This window comes from Microtus ochrogaster, chromosome 1, assembly GCF_000317375.1.
Source record: "Microtus ochrogaster isolate Prairie Vole_2 chromosome 1, MicOch1.0, whole genome shotgun sequence".
In the NCBI taxonomy this organism is placed as follows: domain Eukaryota; kingdom Metazoa; phylum Chordata; class Mammalia; order Rodentia; family Cricetidae; genus Microtus; species Microtus ochrogaster.
This window is the reverse complement of record NC_022009.1, coordinates 72384684-72401989: the sequence shown is the minus strand read 5'-3', so window position 1 is coordinate 72401989 and position 17306 is coordinate 72384684. Positions and strand designations below refer to the sequence as shown.

Sequence of the window (17306 nt, the reverse complement as noted above, 5' to 3'; positions counted from 1 at the left end):
CACACACACACACACACTTTTTAAAAGCACATTCCTGGTGGTAACAGAGGGAAGATTGCCAATTAATTAAAGTCCTTATCAATTTATCGTATTAATTTTCTCAAAATTTGAGTTGGTGAATTTGAGTTGTTATCAGTTGGTATAACTGAGAACAAATAAAACAATTTTAACAATATAATAATCTTCTAAGGTCAACCAGGTAAGCTGTAATGTTGTTCACAAAAGAAAGTGTCTTTAGGTGCACCATTATCTTAACTCGAAGTTCTCATTTAACCAAACTCTTCCACCACTGATTCTTCATGGAGCAGTGGAGAGCACAGTCTCTGAGTCTACATCCCTTCCTGTGTGTGCCTGCCAGAAATGGCCATTTTGCTGACAAAGTTACGCAGGCCACTTCCCTTGAAAACCAATGGAGTGACATTTGCTTTGCCACAGAAATAAGTGTGCAAGTGGACACGATCTGATCTAGTCTACCTTACCATCTGACGGAGCAGGGAAGTGGTCTGTTGAGTCATGGAGCACACTGAGAGAAACTGTTAAACTGAGCACATATTACTGATATCAGCATGAGGGCATGCAGTGATGAGCCTAACTGCTTCATTCACAAAGATGGACACAAGACCCCTCTCTCGCTGAATACCGGGCACGCTCTTCCATCTGAGCTTAGCTCCTTCATCTTCTACACTTCAAGCTTTCCCATAATGCCACCACCATCATGCTGTTCTCAGTGCTTAGATCTCCTGCAGGCACGCAGGCTTCCCCACCAGCATGGCAGGGATGATGATGCTCACCTGCTCGGTGGGGTTTCACAGGTTTCCCAAATAACTGAGAGAATAAACTTTCATCAGAGTTAAAATATTTAATGACAAAATTCGAGTAGCTGTAATTGCGAACCAACAGAACAGCTGTTACTTGTATCCGAATGAAATGCAAAGGGGGCTCAATGTCAGAGAGAATTTCTGAGGAACCAAGAACACACGTTAACAGCATCACAATTCTGAAAGTTAGGGGTGAAACCTATCTCAACTAGTTTCTTTTATCTAGGGAACTCTGTAAATGTTTCTACAGAAATGCATAACCTTTTTCTACTCACAATGGGATAAGACAGATTTCACTACAATTTTAAGTCTAACAAGTAAGCTTACTTTTATCGGACCTTAAAAAAAGTGAACTACTGATCTTGTTACATTTTACAAATACATTCTTTAAGATGAAACATCAACCTGAATAACTGCATAGCTCCTGTACATAGAGATCTGACCACTCCAGTGAAGAACTCAACCGCTGCACTCCAGGAGGAAGGGGAAACACTGGACAGCTCCTTTTCTCTATGCGTCGTCAGTGTGATGTCCAAAGTCCTTCAGAGAAAGACTGCATTTCCATATTCACTGTGAAAAGCAGAAATCTAATAAGCACTGTAAATCTTCCAGCAAGCTCAACCAAATGGGTTGGGCCCAGATGACAGGAGTCCCTTGAACAAATTTCAGTGGGTAAGACTGATAGTTTTGCTATTGCAGCACCTGCTACGAAAGGGTAGCGAGAATTTCACATGTGCTGTCGGGGGCTTCTCCACATGAGGCTGGACGGCTGACAGTTGAAGAGGGGCAGCAACAGCTGTGACAGACCCGCCTCTGGTGGAGGACAAGCAGGTGAAGACCATGGTGAAGGCCTGGATGCTGACTGATCAGTAGAGGCAGCTAACGTAACTCCCGGTGAGCTTCTCTTCCAGTTCAGGCTGTTTCTAACAAGACTTGGGCCTAGCGTGATCCACAGGAAGAACGGAAGGAGGGCAGGGAAGGGCACTTACACGAAGAGAAAAGAATTAGGCTGAGGAGGAAGATTCAGCTTTCACAGTATGCATATGGCCCACCCTCTGCCCCTTCTGAATCAGCTGCCCCAAAGCAGACCACGAGTTTTGTTCTTGAGTGGTGTGGGAAAAGTAAGACCACCTCTCTCAACTATGTACGCTAACTCTCTGAAACGAGAATCCAGTTTTGGAAGATGAGTATGTGTGTTTTCTGAGCTAAAGTCTGCAGATGAAACCTATCTGGAGTGATATGTTGGGGCTTTTTATTTTTATCGTTTTAGAAATCAGATAGTTCCAGTAGTCAGTGGATTGCATGTTCCCGGCTTTAGAATGTTAAGACACCTAAAGAAAAGTATAAGGTATAGTAAACATTCCTAGACCACAGTAGACATTTTTCCAGTATGTTCTTCAACTGGACTATCTGCCCGAGAAGATTAATTTGTCGCAAATTCCATCCCCCTGACCTCATACCTGTGACATTCCATGAACCATGTGCTCTTTCCCTGGGATGTGTTATTAGCAGAACTTACACTATTTAAATCACATTAGTAACCTAAAATCATCGTATGCTGCTGCCTCAGAGGCTACATCACACACAAACAGGTGGATACAAAAGAACGAACGGGCCCTAAGACCCAGGCAGCTGAAAACTCCATGCATTGCAGTGAGTGTCTGACATGTGTTGCTTGCCTCATTGCTTTATGAGGAACAAGCACAGATTGTTTTTTTATATATATATTTAGTTTTTAATCCTCCAGAATACAGAACGTCCACAGTCTATGTGCAGTAAATCCTGAGCAACATCGAATCCAAAGGTACGGAAGAGATTCTGTTCATTCTGACAGCAACACAAAGGCTGATAGCCATGCTGTCTGGACCAGAACAGGCAGATTCAAATGGACACATATGCAATCTGGCACGAAGCACATGTTAAACGACACAAAATAAACCAAACACAAAACCAATATCCAAACCTCCAAAACCCAGATACCAAGAAATTTGGGGTCCTTTCCGAAGGCTGCTGTGAGAGTACCTCTCACGTTGGGCATAACTTTGCAAAAGGAGAGAAAAAAGTAGCATCTTTTCACATTATGATTTACACAGACTTTTATCTAGACAAGTTATTTATTTATTATTATTATTGTCTTTGTGTATGTGTTTTATAAGGTGTGTCACGACACATGTATGGATGTCAGAGGTCAACTCTGTGGCATCCAGTCACCAGGTTTATGGTATAAACATCTCATCTACTGTGCTACCTCACTGAGCCTAGATACATTGTTTTTTTTTTTTTGTAGAAATATAACCACCCCCCCAAGTCAGCTACTATAATTTGAGAGAATGACAAAAGAGAGAAACATCCATAAGACATGGAGCTTTTAAAGTGGGGTTTTTCGTAAAGGTCTGTGCACCCAAATTTTTACCCTTCGTGTGAAAATTCCTACTAATCAGACTGGAAAAGAAGGAGAGGAAATGTTTATGCTTCAGCCCAGAAAGTAGATTTCTATTTGTGGTTCCGACTTGTTTTGTGAATGCTAGTGATGGCTCATGCAAAAAGATGAAGTTGCAATGAAGAGCAAACCCAATGCCGCTCCTCTTCCTGATAAGCGTGTTTGATAAGATGCAATGAAGAGCAAACCCAATGCCGCTCCTCTTCCTGATAAGCGTGTTTTCTGCAGCACAGACTTAAATCCCAGGATACTGAATTTTAATTTTGCTCTTCAGATGAAGAGAGCCAGGAATGTAAGTGAATCCACTGCTTGACTTTTAATTTTACCTAGGACCATCATCTGATGCCAGCATATTCAACTGTTTTCTTGCTTAGTTTCCAAGGGTGAAAAGAAAAAAAAATTTTTTTTTTGCTAGTTTAGACCTGGTTTATCATTTAGTCTGAATTTTATATTCAAACTACAAAAAAATTTCCTTCAAAAGGAAAATACACACATACACGCGCACGCACACACACACTAAATGGAAAAATAAAGATGAAGTTGATGCTATTGCAGCGTTTCTTAGCAAGATAGTGAAATGTATGAACACAACACATTTTCATCCATATTAACATCTGAAGATGAAAAGCCAAACCACTCAATGTCCAGATACTGGAGAAAACAAATAAACAGACAAAAGAACAACAACAACAAAAAGAAAGAAGCAGCAGTCTGGAATTCTTGTAATCACGGCTGAGCAAACTCTTCCATTTTCTCTAGAGGTTCACCAGGAGAGGCAGCTTCTCAACACTTGTGCTTCATGGCAAGCTAAGGAGAGAGAGTGAGAAAGGATGAGAACAGATGAGACCTTATCAACAGGGAGCTCTCCCTGCCTCTCCCTCCCACATCCAGGATGAGACGCGTCACTGGACTCTATGTGTGGTGGTGGCCACCATTCCACCCTGGATCCTGACAGATGTGCGCCGGAGATTGCACTTTGTCAGCCTTGCTGGTTTATGTGTCTGCTGGTGGAGGATGCTATGCAGTGTTCTTTCATCCCACTGCAGGAACAATGGAAACAAGATCCCAGGGAGGACAAGGGACTCACCCTAGGGACAGGTGGGGTGCCTAGGTCACTGGTTATGTCAGGAGGCAACACTCTTGAGATGTTAATGTTTAAGTGTGAAAGCTCAACAGCATGCTAAGAGACAAACTAAAATCATCTCTATAATATGCATACTGAATTTTCAACCAGGCCCAAAGCTCCAGGCAATTAAATTGTATTATTGAGTAGGGATGAAGAATAGACCTTAGCTTCTAATTAGTGGTGCTTGGCCTCATCCTGAAATACGTCAATAATCCATCTTTCTAGGAAAGCCTGGGGCAGTCACAGTGTCATCTTCTTGGTGGCTGACAGAGAGAGGTTAGAACCCGGAGTTCCACTGGGAAAATAGTATCAATGTTGCTGCATGTGACAGAAGATGGCTGGACGCTATCCTGGTATTCTGTGGTAGGAGAACCTCAGCTGAAAGCCTTGGTACTCCGTATGGCACAGCCAGTGAAGACTTCCTCAGAACTTCTGCTGGCTGCAGTAATGTTTAGTCAGCTGGCAGATGCAGAATTTGTGAGTTCTGTGTACACCCATTCTTCTATATTGAGTGCTAAAGCTTTTTTGTTGTTATTGTTGTTGCTTCCAACAACTGTGGTGTTGCCTAATAATTCTTGACATTATTTAGTCAACAACACAGGGAAATGATACTGGTAGGGCCCCGCCTCAGACCTATCCCAGTCCTCAGTCACATTCTGGGTCCCTTACTGTCAGGCCTGCGTTTTTGTTCTGCCTCCAGTTTTCATGCATTATTTAGCAACAAAGTCCATCAAATAAACACAGAGCTGTTAAGTGTTGTGCGTAATGAATACGAACCATAAATATTTGATCAAGGCTACTGTCGTGGTATTTATCGAGCTCCTAACTCCCCACTAACAGGCTTGTGCCAGTTCACACAGTCACTCCTCATCAGGATGACTGGACTGCTGCTCAGACCAGGCCCTGGGCCATGGCCACCTGTACTCTGCAGAAAGGCAATTGGATAGAACAATCTGCTACTTAGGTCTCATTGTGGTCTAAATATTTGTGCCTTCCTAAAAGCCATGTGCTGAAATCTAACTGCCAGGAGAGGGTATTAGGAGGTGAGCTTGGGAGGAGGCTGGATCAGGATGCAGAGGTCTCAGGATAAACTAGAGACTCCGCTTTCACTATGATAGGACATTCTTGAAGAGGATCAGGAAGCAGACCCTCGCAGGATGGAATCAAGCATCTTGATCTCAGTCTTCTCTGTGAGAAATTTACTGTTTAGCAACTACCAGTTTGTTGTTTGTTTGTTTGTTTGTTTAAGTAGCCTGAACAGACTCATAATAGGTATTTGGGTAAGAAGTACCGATTCTCTGGCTTCCTTAAGTCTCTGGGAATGAAGAGCCTTAGAATTAAGGCAGAAAGATCAGTAGGACTAGACAAAATTAGTAAACTGAACTACACAACTTTGCTGGGAGACGCTGAGCTCCAAAGTCAAGAATACCTTGCCTTCTCACTGTTTCTCATGCCTGTAAAACGGCGCCAGGTGAACTCAGGTGCTGGAGTTCCTCATTTACAGCTTCCTCCTGGTTTCTATACTGAGTGCCTCACAGAAACCCCTTTTCATGATTTGTAACCTATTTTACAGAACGATAATTTTAAAGAATCCTTCTGGCCTGGAGAAACTGCAATGGAAGACAATGGAGAGAGACTGACATTTCCCCTTCCTAAAGACTATAATGCCTGTTGCCAGTCCTTCCCCGACAAACGTGGGCTGGTACAGAAAAGCCAGACAAGTGCTCTTTTCTGTGAGAAATGGCATTTGAGGGTGCCAACTGTGGGCAATGTTCTTGCCTGCTGATTCACACCCATGGTGGGCTGTCAAAACCTGGAAAACGCTGCTGCAACCTTGAGCTTTTGGGGGCAGGGGAAAGTGAGCAGAGCGGCGTCTCTCATGAGCTGTTCTTTCCTGATGACTGGACCTGTGCCAAATCCACAGTTTAGGAAGGAATCACACTTCCTCAAGACAGGCCAACCAGAGCTGGGGTGAGGAGGGTGTCGGGACAAGAGAGAAGGATCTTGTCCCTCTCTGCTTTAGAGAGGACCAGCACCTACACAATTTGAGGATTTAGTTGTATAAAAGTGACTGTCTACTCTTGCACCTGGGTCATTGCAGGGGTCCTGGAAAAAACTAGAAGACCAAAGCTTCTTTCCTACTGTACTCTAGAGAGACAGGCCACACTTTCCACTGGACGCTGGTAGTCCCCAGAGGAACTGTCACCTGGGATGACTGTTCTCTGCCATGTGCACTGTGTCCTCCTCCTGTAAACATACCCCACTCTTCATGAGTCAACAGGCCACACGTGTCTCGGGGCAGGGGAGGGTAGAAGGCCTGGCTCCTCCTCTGAACCCTCTTCCCAGCAGCAGCAGGCCTGGTTGGCGCTTGGCCAGTGAAATGGCATCTTCATGGTAAGCCTATACCAATGGGGACAAACCAGCAGTTCTTGCCAGTGGGAAAGCAGCCACACTTTATCTAAAGAGGTCAGCCTCCTCACTAGGAATGCAGCCGAGGCTAGTGGCTCATGAGTGCATTTTCCCATTTTAGAAATCCGCAAGCCTAGCTCTGACACTGTCTTACGCTCCCTTACACACGTTCTCTCAGGAACTCTACAGTGTCTCTTCTCCCCCGGGAACACCTTCCAGAGGGGCAGCCAATTAAAACGCTAACTTCTCTTGCCTAAGCCTTCTTCATTGAGACCAGGCACCTGTCCTTCATTGACAAAGCTGGAGACCCCCTTGCATTTGATTGAAGTCTCATCAACTTCTGGTCTCATAGGCTGCTGTAAGGACTGCTCTCGGCTCAGATACCAGATACTGCCTGCTGCCTTACCCTTTTGATTTTAATCACACAATTTTCATCTGTATTCCGTTTTTTTTAATGTTGCTGTTTTAAAGTTTCTCAGTCATCTGTAATAATTCTCCAGCCTCATTACTGAGCTCATTATGTGACCAAATGGGACAGGCTCGGCAGAAGTTATGTCTATTGAAATAAATCATAAACAATTTAGATTTATGAGCATGCTCATCTCAGCACCCAAGGAGGTAGGTGCTGTTTTTAATTAGTTGCCTCTGCTTTACTGATGAGAAAACACGGGCTTTGAGAAATTTAGCCCTTGTCCAAGGTCACCCAGATGGTAAATGACAGTGCTGGGCTCAAACGTAGGATGCTAACTACTATACCATGTCATTTCCCAACCATCCAGCAAACTTGGCCACGGTGTCAGGGAAACAGTTGCAGCGGCCAAGAACTTGGGTGTTTGTACAGCCCCTCCTGAGAGGGATGCCGATGTGGATGACATCCAGGTATTGTCTACCCCACATCAGGAAGAATACTTTCCCAGCTTCCTTGGTAACCTGGTTCATGATTTAATCATTAGCCAGAACTGTTTTAGCAGAGCCTTATCCGTGCACCATTGATTGCTCAATTCTGTGGGAAGGCAGGAGAGATAATCGCCTGGACAACCCCGCCTTTGCAGACGTTGGGATTCCTTTGGCTTTCTCTTCCCCACCTCAACACGAGGAGTTTCCCTCCAGGATTCTACTGTCCATCTCCCACTCAAATAACTGGAGTTGTTTTCTTATTGGAGCATCTGGGGACTGTCACATTTCCATGCCATCATTTCCTCTGTACTAGAAAGCCTTGGGGAAACACGCGCCAGAGTTTCCTCCTTCTGGAACAGCTCACAGGTGTGAGGTCCTGATTCCAGCGTGTCCGTCTACTTTCTCAAACAGACTTGGCTAGTTCTCCTTCAAGGAGCTCTGCCTGGGCTTCAGAGGCAGTGCACGAAGGGCTCTAAGACACCACTGTTGCAGAGACAGTGTCACTGGGACACTTAGGCAGTTATGTGTAAAGGGGACCATGCAGGAAAGGCAGCATAAACACCCAGCAGGAGCCAGTCTCCTGTGTGAGGCCTGGAGAGGCAACTTCTGCCCCAGTGGAATATATCTTTCCCTTTGCTTCTTGGTTCTCCATTCCCATTTCCTCAGCAGAAGCTGCATATTCCGTTGAGGCAAATTGAATTATTCTCCCTCAAAGATCAGCTCAAAACTATCTGAAGGCCCTAATCATGAGCCTGACAGGCCAATATGTCACCAGTAGAAATGGTTTCCGGAAACTTAAATTCAAATCACCAGCTAGAGATGAACCACTCTTTGATATGAAGTACAAGCATGGTAATAAATCTCCCTTATCGCCTGAGCAGTGGGTCTCCTCTTTCCTTCCATTTATGATTGCCTTAGATAGGAGCTGCCAGTACACAGTCCTGTGCTTTTCTAAGAGGCGGTTCTCAGCAAAAGGATGAACATGCGTGCTACGTTTTCAGTTATATGAGAGGTACCATCCTCAGAGGTCAGGGCCAGTGGATAATCTTGGTGCCACCTGTGCTCAGAATTAGAGATCCAGACTATAGGTCTTGAATCAACACCCAGCCACTTCCAGAGTGGAAACCAGCCTTGAGGCCAGGGCTTGCTTTTCGTCTGTTGAAGATCTAACAACACACAGTGACAGATACAGAATAAGAAAGGGGCAGACTGGGAAAGACACCCAAGAAGACTAAGGGCCCCACTGTTTTTTCGATCGTGGCCAAGGACAGGGCTATATCCTGAGTCCTGATCCCATTTCTCTCTCTTCCTGTGACCTGACTTGGATCCTGATTTTTGGGACAGTAATTAAAGATTTTCCCTGTTGCCTGAAATACCCAAAAGCAAAGGTCACAGAACGAGATGAAGATATTAGAAACAAGATGGTGACCACAAAAGCCAGGCACAAGGAGAAAAAGGCTAGACTCTAGTAATCATGGAATCAAATGGGACCTGATTTTCTCTCTTGCTGTAGGAAGTTTCTCGTCACTATGACCTCTTATAACCCAGCATGGGCACCCTCTCCGCTGGCTCACCTTGTGTGCGGTTTCTGCAAACTGCTGGGCACTGTTCTTCATGTCCTCTGTCTTCTCCTCGGCTCGGCCTAACCGCTCCCCACGCTCATTCAAGGCCTGGCTTGCCTTCTGTACTGCACTGGTCACACTGTCAGCCGCTGAATGGAGGATGCTGTTTCCTGGAAAAATTGCAGGAGTGTCAAGAGTTGGCTTGTCTAAGCCACAGTGACAGATTCCCACACTATGGAAAGGCCAAAGTCCCAGTAGCTGAACTCAGTTAATTTGGTAGCAAGGGCCTTACCTGCTCAGCCACCTCAGCGCCTTATTTATTTTTTGAGACAAGTATCTCACTCTGTAGTTTAGGCTAGCCTGGGAGTTCATCTTTCTGCCTCTGTCCTCCAAGTGATGGGATTCCATGCCCAATAAAGCCTGTGGGAGGGTTTTTGTTTGTCATCTTCCAGGCCTAAGGACAGAACTCAGGGCCTTGTGAATGCAAGGCAAAACCTTCCCCACTGGCTGTATCTCAGCTTCACAGTTTGTTTTGACTTGAAGCTTAAGTTCAATAATCACAGTAAAATTTGGGCCATAGGGATTTCCTAGATATAATGTTCTATATCCCTTCCTCTTTATGTTATCCCTTTACCTAGCCAGTAAGCCACACTCCCCAGCGTGTGGCTAAGGTGATATCATGGCTTCCAACCTCCAGGCCTGTGCTATGGCAGTGATGTTTGGGCTTCCTTGTGTGAGTTCTAGATTATGACAAACACCTGCAGCACTGTATGCTATGAGCAGGTAGGAAACCATTTCAGAAACTGGCAAATGAAGAAATCTGGCATTTGCAAATTCAGGAATGACACCAGAGAAAGTAGAAGCCAATGGCATCACAAAAGGTCATGCATCCTTGATACTCCAACTTGCCAAGACAGGTAGTACAACTTGGTGAAGGACTTGCAGGTCCATTAGCCATGGGGGACAAGCACATTGCCAAATGACAACCTCAGGAAAAATTATACCTCTGTCTTGTTAACATCGAATGGAAGATATTTAATGGCATTTTATACAATAGCTTTATGTCTTTGAATAAGTTGATTACATCATTTTACTGGATGCTTCTAGCCACAAATAGCTTTTTAATAGAAACGTAGAAATGTAATTTTCACTAGTTTTGGCTACAGAGGCTTCCTAATTTCTCCTTTGTGGGAACACTTTGCAGCTTGTGGGAAAGAATCTCAGGCAAAGAATGCCTGGTCCAGAGGCAGCACTGAAGGAGCCACTTTCTAGTTTTCAAGGATTTAATACCCACTTAAGAAGAGGGGATTAGGGTTAACTAACATTACCAGTTGTAGCCAGCATCACATTCCCCCCTCTACACACACACACACACACACACACACACACACACACACACACACACACACACATTCTAGATACCTATTATATATGCAGACCGTGAGCACAGAACTAGGGAGATGGTATTGAGCACAGGGGAAAGTTGGGGACTTCAGTACAACTTAAGAGAAGAAATCTTGGTTTCAGTATGCTTTCATACGCTACCCATGACTACAGTGGCAGTCTGTATCCCAGTTATTAACACAGGATTTCACAAGCATAAAAGCATTTACCAAGATCACTTCATTTGTCCAAAATTCTGAGGCAGCAGACTGGACAAACGGAAAAGCTTGCATATGGTCATCACACCAGAAAGTGACATGGTTATTACCGAGGGGCCTCTGTGTGTGGATGGCCCTATCCTTTCCCACAGACATGATGTAGTAATCCTATGACGGAAATGTGCGCAGATTGGCATACAGGTGCAGGTGTGAGCAGGTATAAGCTTTGGCAGGTGTGTGTTTTGGTAGGTTATTTCCTGGGATGATTCCAGACTGCTTCTGCCCTAAAAGCGTTTTTCTTAGTAAATAATTACTGCTAATGTTACAAGGCAAGCCAAGTGACACAAAGAAGGAAGAGGCCAGCCAGCAGGATGGACTAGGAAGATGGAGGAGAGAGTGAAAGCCTTCCTAATCTGTACCACAGATTCGCAACAAGAGGATTGAGAAAAGATGCGGCAGGAATCTGTAAGTCTCGGTGTGAATGCTTATATTGATTGTCATCTTGACAAGTTGGGAGTCACTCAGAAGACACATTTCTGGGGATGTCTGTGGAAGCATTTCCAAAGAGGCTGAACTAGAAAATGAGACTTACCCCAAGAGTGGGCAGCACCGTCCTACAGGGTCAGACCCCAGACAGAATTTAAAAGGGGGATACAAGTGGAATACCAGCATTTCTGCTTTCTGACTGTGGAAGTTTTGTGACCAACTGCCTCACACTCCCACTGCACCCACCCATTCTTCCCTATCTTCCCTGCCATGATGGCCTATACTCTTAAACTATGAAGAAAGAAAATATCCCCTTTCCCTTAAGTTGCTTCTTATTGTATAACTACAGCAGTGAAGAACACAAGGCTACGGAGACAGTTCAATCAGCAGTGTGCTTGCTGCACGAGCAAGAGGACCTGAGTTTGATCCTCAGAACTTTTGTAAAAATACCAGATGTGGTGTCGCATGCCACAGGACTAGTGGGTCCCTGGAACTCTCTGGACAGCTAGTCTAGCCAAATCAGAAGTATCCGATCCTGATGAAATACCCAGTCACAATAAATAAAGTAGAGGAGTTGGAAAGATAGCTGATTGGTTAAGAGCACTCACTGCCCTTCTAGAGAAACCATGTTTGGTTGCCAGCACTGACATCAGGTAGTGTTCAAAGGCCTGCTAATCTAGATCGAGGGATCTTTTGCATCCGCGGATGTCTGCACACACATGGGGCACACACACAGACAAACATATGCTCATGAGTAAAAATAAATTTCAAACCAAAATGAAACAGAGTGGAGAGCGATACAAGGAGGACACCCAAGGTTGACCTCTGGTCTACACGCATGCAAGCATGCACATGCGTGTGTACATGCTCACCAGCACGCGTGTGCGTGCACACACACATAACTAATAGAGGAAGTTGGAATGCAGAAGAGGAACCATTGCTGTGATAAGTCTAACGACTGAATTGTGGGAGAAATATGAAACAGTGGATTTGTGGCAAGAGAGGCCCTAGAAAGCCATTATGAGAGTTTAAAGGAGTCATCCTGATGCAGCTTGTAAAAATAAAAATTCATCTAGAAGGAGAGCAACTGGACTGAGAACGTCCTTGATGAATTCCCTGCTAGAAACTAGGCTCCAGAAAAGTGCTCTTCTGGGTTCAGTTGCTAACGTGCACAGAGGAAACTACAGCTGTGGTATAAGGGGCCAGACTATTACCTTGGCATTTTTGCCAATATGATGCTGGTCTTCAAAATGTAAGACTTCCAGGATCATAGGCTCCAGAATGCCACAGAGGCCAGGCAATGTGTGGCATGGTTGGATTCCCTCTAAGGACATGAGGCCATTGTGTCAATCTGTAAGGATGAAGTACACATCACACTTGACACCCCAAAAGATGCCAGGATTATGGGATGTCAGTCTCGGAAAGTTGCAGGCACAGAGTGGAACCAGACCAAGAGAGACTGTATGTGCTTCAGCGGCAGAACCAGAGAGAAGTGGTTACCAAAGGTTGTGGGAGACCATGTGATACCATGAACCCCAGAAGTCAGAGAATCAGTGGCAGAATTTGGTGTTTTTCCTACTCAGTCTGATATTTCCAGGACTGACTCTTATGGACCTTTTTATTGTGTTTTATTATTTTATTTTTTGAGGCAGGGTTTCCATGTCGCCTTGGTTTCCTGGTCTCTTTGTGGACTAGGTTGGCCTTGAACTCACGGAGTCTGCCTCTGCCTCCTAGTGCTGGGATTAAAGGTGTGTGCCACCTCTGCCACAGATCACTATGAACTTTTAACGGTTTTAATGTTTTAAGACTATGGGGATATTTTAAGATGGAATGATTACATTTTTACTATGAGATGGCCATAAATCTATGGGATAAGACATTAAGAGGTGTGTTTGGAGGGCAAGTTGACAAATGGTGTCCCTGTGATGGTTAATCTTAATTCTAAGTTTGCTGACAGAATTTAGTGTTGTAAGAGATAGACTCTGGTTGTGTCTATGAGGGTGTTTTCAGAGAGATGTGAATGTAGATGATACTATGCCTGGGCTGGGGTCCAGGGCCGAGTAAGATGAAAGTGGTTAGATCATCAGCATCCATCTCTCCTTTCTGACTGTAGATGCAGCATGACCATCTGCCTCATGCTCCGCATGGTATAGCTAGTGTTGCCGTCCTAGCCACTTCTTTCCTGCTAGTAAAGATTGTTCTTCACATCTGAACCAGAAAACCTCTTCCTTAGTTTGCTTTGGCCAGTCATTTTGTCACAGCAATGAGAAAAGTCACTAACACATCTGGTTAAGAACAATTGTATTACTAATTGAAGGGACTCTGGGAGTAACTGCAGTGAAATTCAAAGGACATATAATCACCATGTTTTCCCAGTTATAATAGAACCATATCACTTCCTAAGGTACATACACCTATGAATTTGGACTGAATCTCCTATGCATAAGCCACATTGCTTCTATGTCAGGATTTTCTTGGGATGAATCTTGTACATGACGTTAGGTAATGCCACATCCAGTTTCTTACAGCTGCTGTAGAAGGAAACACATTGTGTAACTAAAATGGAACCAAATGAAGCACTCCTTGTTTACAGGTGACATTGATGACCACTGCCAATAGGAAATCCACCTTCGGTTATTTTCAGGAATAAGAATGAATCTGAAAAAATCTCTTTCAGTTGAAATGACCTCTCCCAGTTTCAAGGCTGCCCGCATTGGAAGGGCCTGGGGAACTCCTCTCTCCGATTGGGCTCACTATGTCCTTCTAGGGTGCTTAACCAAGTGTAACCATGGTACCTAAACCAAGTCAACCTCTTCTCATACTTCATGTTTTCAGCCTCTTATGCACAACGTTTAGCTGGATCATCGATTTCTTGAGCATCCTCCTTCACTCTGTTGACCATTCCCTACATCTGTAATGATGTTTCTCTTTTGACTTAGATTGGCTCACTTGACTTCCTTTTTTCTGGAACCCTTACTTTTACTAATTTTAGGGCTCTGGCCTCTCCCTGTGGCAATATTATGCAGTTCAGTTTCAAGGGCCCAAATCTTCATCATTCATAAGGTAGCTCTCTGAGCTTGGACCCATGTACTTTCTTACTGGACTCCAAATGAATGCCCCCAAATTACCTCAAATCCAATATGTCTGCACCTGAACCTATATTATTTTCTGTAGCGTTCCTGATCTGTGAATGACTCCAGTATCTGTCCATCTTATCGCACCCAACAGAAGTCTAGGGGTTGCATGTAGACTCTCATGCTACCATTACCCCAACACAAGCAAAGACGGCATTCTCGACAGCTGGCTACACTGTGCTCTTTACCATCCTCGTGCTCCTCACACAGAGGCCAAGTCTTTACTCTTTCCCTTTTTAAAATTACTCACTTATCTTATAATTATTACCAAAGAAGCTGGCGGCTCAAATGGCATAAACTCTCTGAGGCTTTTAGTATATGCGGAAATTGCTCTTATTAAACACTCAGAATTACTGGCAGCAGGCACTGTTGAACTGATGCAATTGGTAGTCACCCTGATGTTACTTATCTGGTGTTCGGTTTCTTTACATTCAAAATGTGGTTTCTGCCATCCACCTCATTTGGCTGCTACAGAGGACATTATGATAGAGACAAAGGAGCTGTAGCAGTCAGTGCAGGTGCGTCACCCCACCCTAAGGAAGGCCACATATGCCTTCCAGAGAAGTTTTAGAAAATAGCAAAATTACATTTTCCCATCTTTTCCCCCTTAACCTGGGATAAATGTTTCGTAACTAATGAAAGATGATTCTTAAGTATCTATGTGTAGCTCAGCATCTCGCTTAGGGGGAGATGAACACACATCCATTAAGTCAAGGCATGTGCTGTTAAATCTGGAAATGAAGCAATCTCCCGAGACAGCAAGAATCATAATTCTTTCTAAATAGACAGGAAGCATATTAATACCCAAATTTATTCAAGCCGTCTGAGAAGAAGCTGTCAACCACACCAAATAGAGTCAACCGCCATTTGAATTACAGACTCTGGAGGGCACAGGGAGACCGGTTTGGCTTCACTGATGTGGTCTTCCCATCAGTTCCACTTGATGTCACCTTCAAACAAAGACATGTCAGCTCCCTTTGTGTTAAGTGATTTAAAGAACTGTGGGAGAGGAGCATGAGATGAAGACTCATCATTGTATTCAGTCACCATTAGAACCAAGTTAGGAGAGAGAACAAGGAAGGGGAATGGAGAGCGAGGAAAGCACACAGAAAGTGATAAATGAAGACAATTGAGAGGACAGAGTTTTTAGAAGTACATAAATCATACCAATAGCTCAGACACCAACAGGAATTAACTGGATGACTGTAGACCTCAGCCTACATGCTGTTGGCTAAAATTTTTAATATTATATTGATTAAAGAGGTAATTGAAAAACCTCAATAGCTACTTCATCTATATATATATATAATACATATATATTTAAAATATGCATTATGTATATTTTTATGGAAATGAAGAAAATCATCTAGAAATAAATGATAGATAAATTATGTTCATCTAGATGAGAAAACAAATATGTTCACCTAAGGAAACAAGTTCTTAAAAAGTTTTAAATTGTATTATTATTATTGTGTGTGTGTGTGTGTATGTGTGTGTGTGTATCTGTGTCAAGTGACTGCAATTTCAAATGGAGGCCAGAAGAGGGCATCAGATCCTGCAAATCTGGAGTTATAAGCAGTTCTGAGCTACCTGATACAGGTGCTGAGACCTTAACTAGGATCATCTGAAAAAGCTGTAAGAACTTTTAGCCACCAGGCCTTTGTTCTAGCCAGACTTTTTAAAAATAGTTTTGCTTTGTTTGAACTATTTGGGTTCTCCAAAATGAAAACAAACAAACAAACAAAAAAGCAAAACACCTCACAGAAATTGGCAGGAAGATTTATTTTAATAAATCCGTTAGTATACCAAAAAATTAATACTCTCATAAGCATGCTAAAACTGTTCGCTAATAATTTGTTCCCCAAGTAGATTAAATGGCTTCTATTCAATTTTCACCTAGGAGATTAACTCTCTTAACAAAACCACTTCTGCGAGTAAGGTTTAAGGAACAATTAAGTCTGGCTTGGTTTAGTAGCATACGCACTGCTTTAAATGGACATTAATATGTGGGATTAATCTCCAATGCTTCTCTTTCCTTCTTTTCTACTTCCAGTCTACCTCTAGCAAAACAAAGTTTCCCGGAGACTTGGATTCTTGCCCGCTACTGAAAGTGCTCACTTCTACTTACATTGTCCTTTTCCTGTGATGAGAAGTTCCCCTCCTGCCCCTCACTGGTCCTTCAGGCCCCTAGTACTTTAAGTCAGACTTAGCCATGTGACCTGCATTCAACATCTTAGAAGTGAATATAATTTAAATGCCAAAGAGGTTAGTTATTATCTATATGAAATGAGTAATGAGATGCAAAGACCTACCCAGAAAAATAAGTTGATTCCTAATTCACAGACTCCATCAATTAAGTAAGGTTCAGAGCAATAACAAGGTCTTTGTACATTATATGGGCTAACCAAATAACACCACATCAGTGCATGCCAGTGTTGGAAGCCCTGAGTGCCCTCTTTAAGATGAAGGTTCTTCTAAAGGGCAAGTTTTACCTGTATTTTCGTGTTGATGACCATATATACAACATCTTTTAAAAACGGTGCTTATATCAAGCCTTTCTAAAAGAAAGAGTATTCACCCATGCTGGGGCCAGATGCAGTATGAATGTGAGCCAATCGTCGAACAGCTCTCATTTATGAATGTCTACAAGGCAAGAAGTACCTTGGTGAGGGGTCACTGTTCAAAAGAAGACATTCTGACCCTGATCTTACAGTTCCAGAAATAGGGAGTAGCCAAGAACAGCCTTTGTACTAACTCCAAACCTCTTCATTCTGTGTTTCCCAATGTAGTTCTTTGGACTAAGAAAAATAAACAGCTCTCATAGGCCCATGCC

The 17306-nt window shown here is 43.5% G+C and overlaps 1 protein-coding gene across 1 annotated transcript in view; it reads right to left on the bottom strand.

The window, feature by feature from the left end:
* Positions 1–848: 848 nt before the first annotated feature.
* Stxbp6 (syntaxin binding protein 6) overlaps positions 849–17306 on the bottom strand; it is a 215166-nt gene continuing 198708 nt past the window's right edge. The window contains exons 5-6 of the mRNA XM_005343814.2: positions 9265–9422; positions 849–4065 (exon numbers count right to left, since the gene is read on the bottom strand). Coding sequence (XP_005343871.1) covers positions 4042–4065; positions 9265–9422 — 182 coding nt within the window. The 3' untranslated portion in view covers positions 849–4041. The remainder of the gene's footprint in view (positions 4066–9264; positions 9423–17306) is intronic.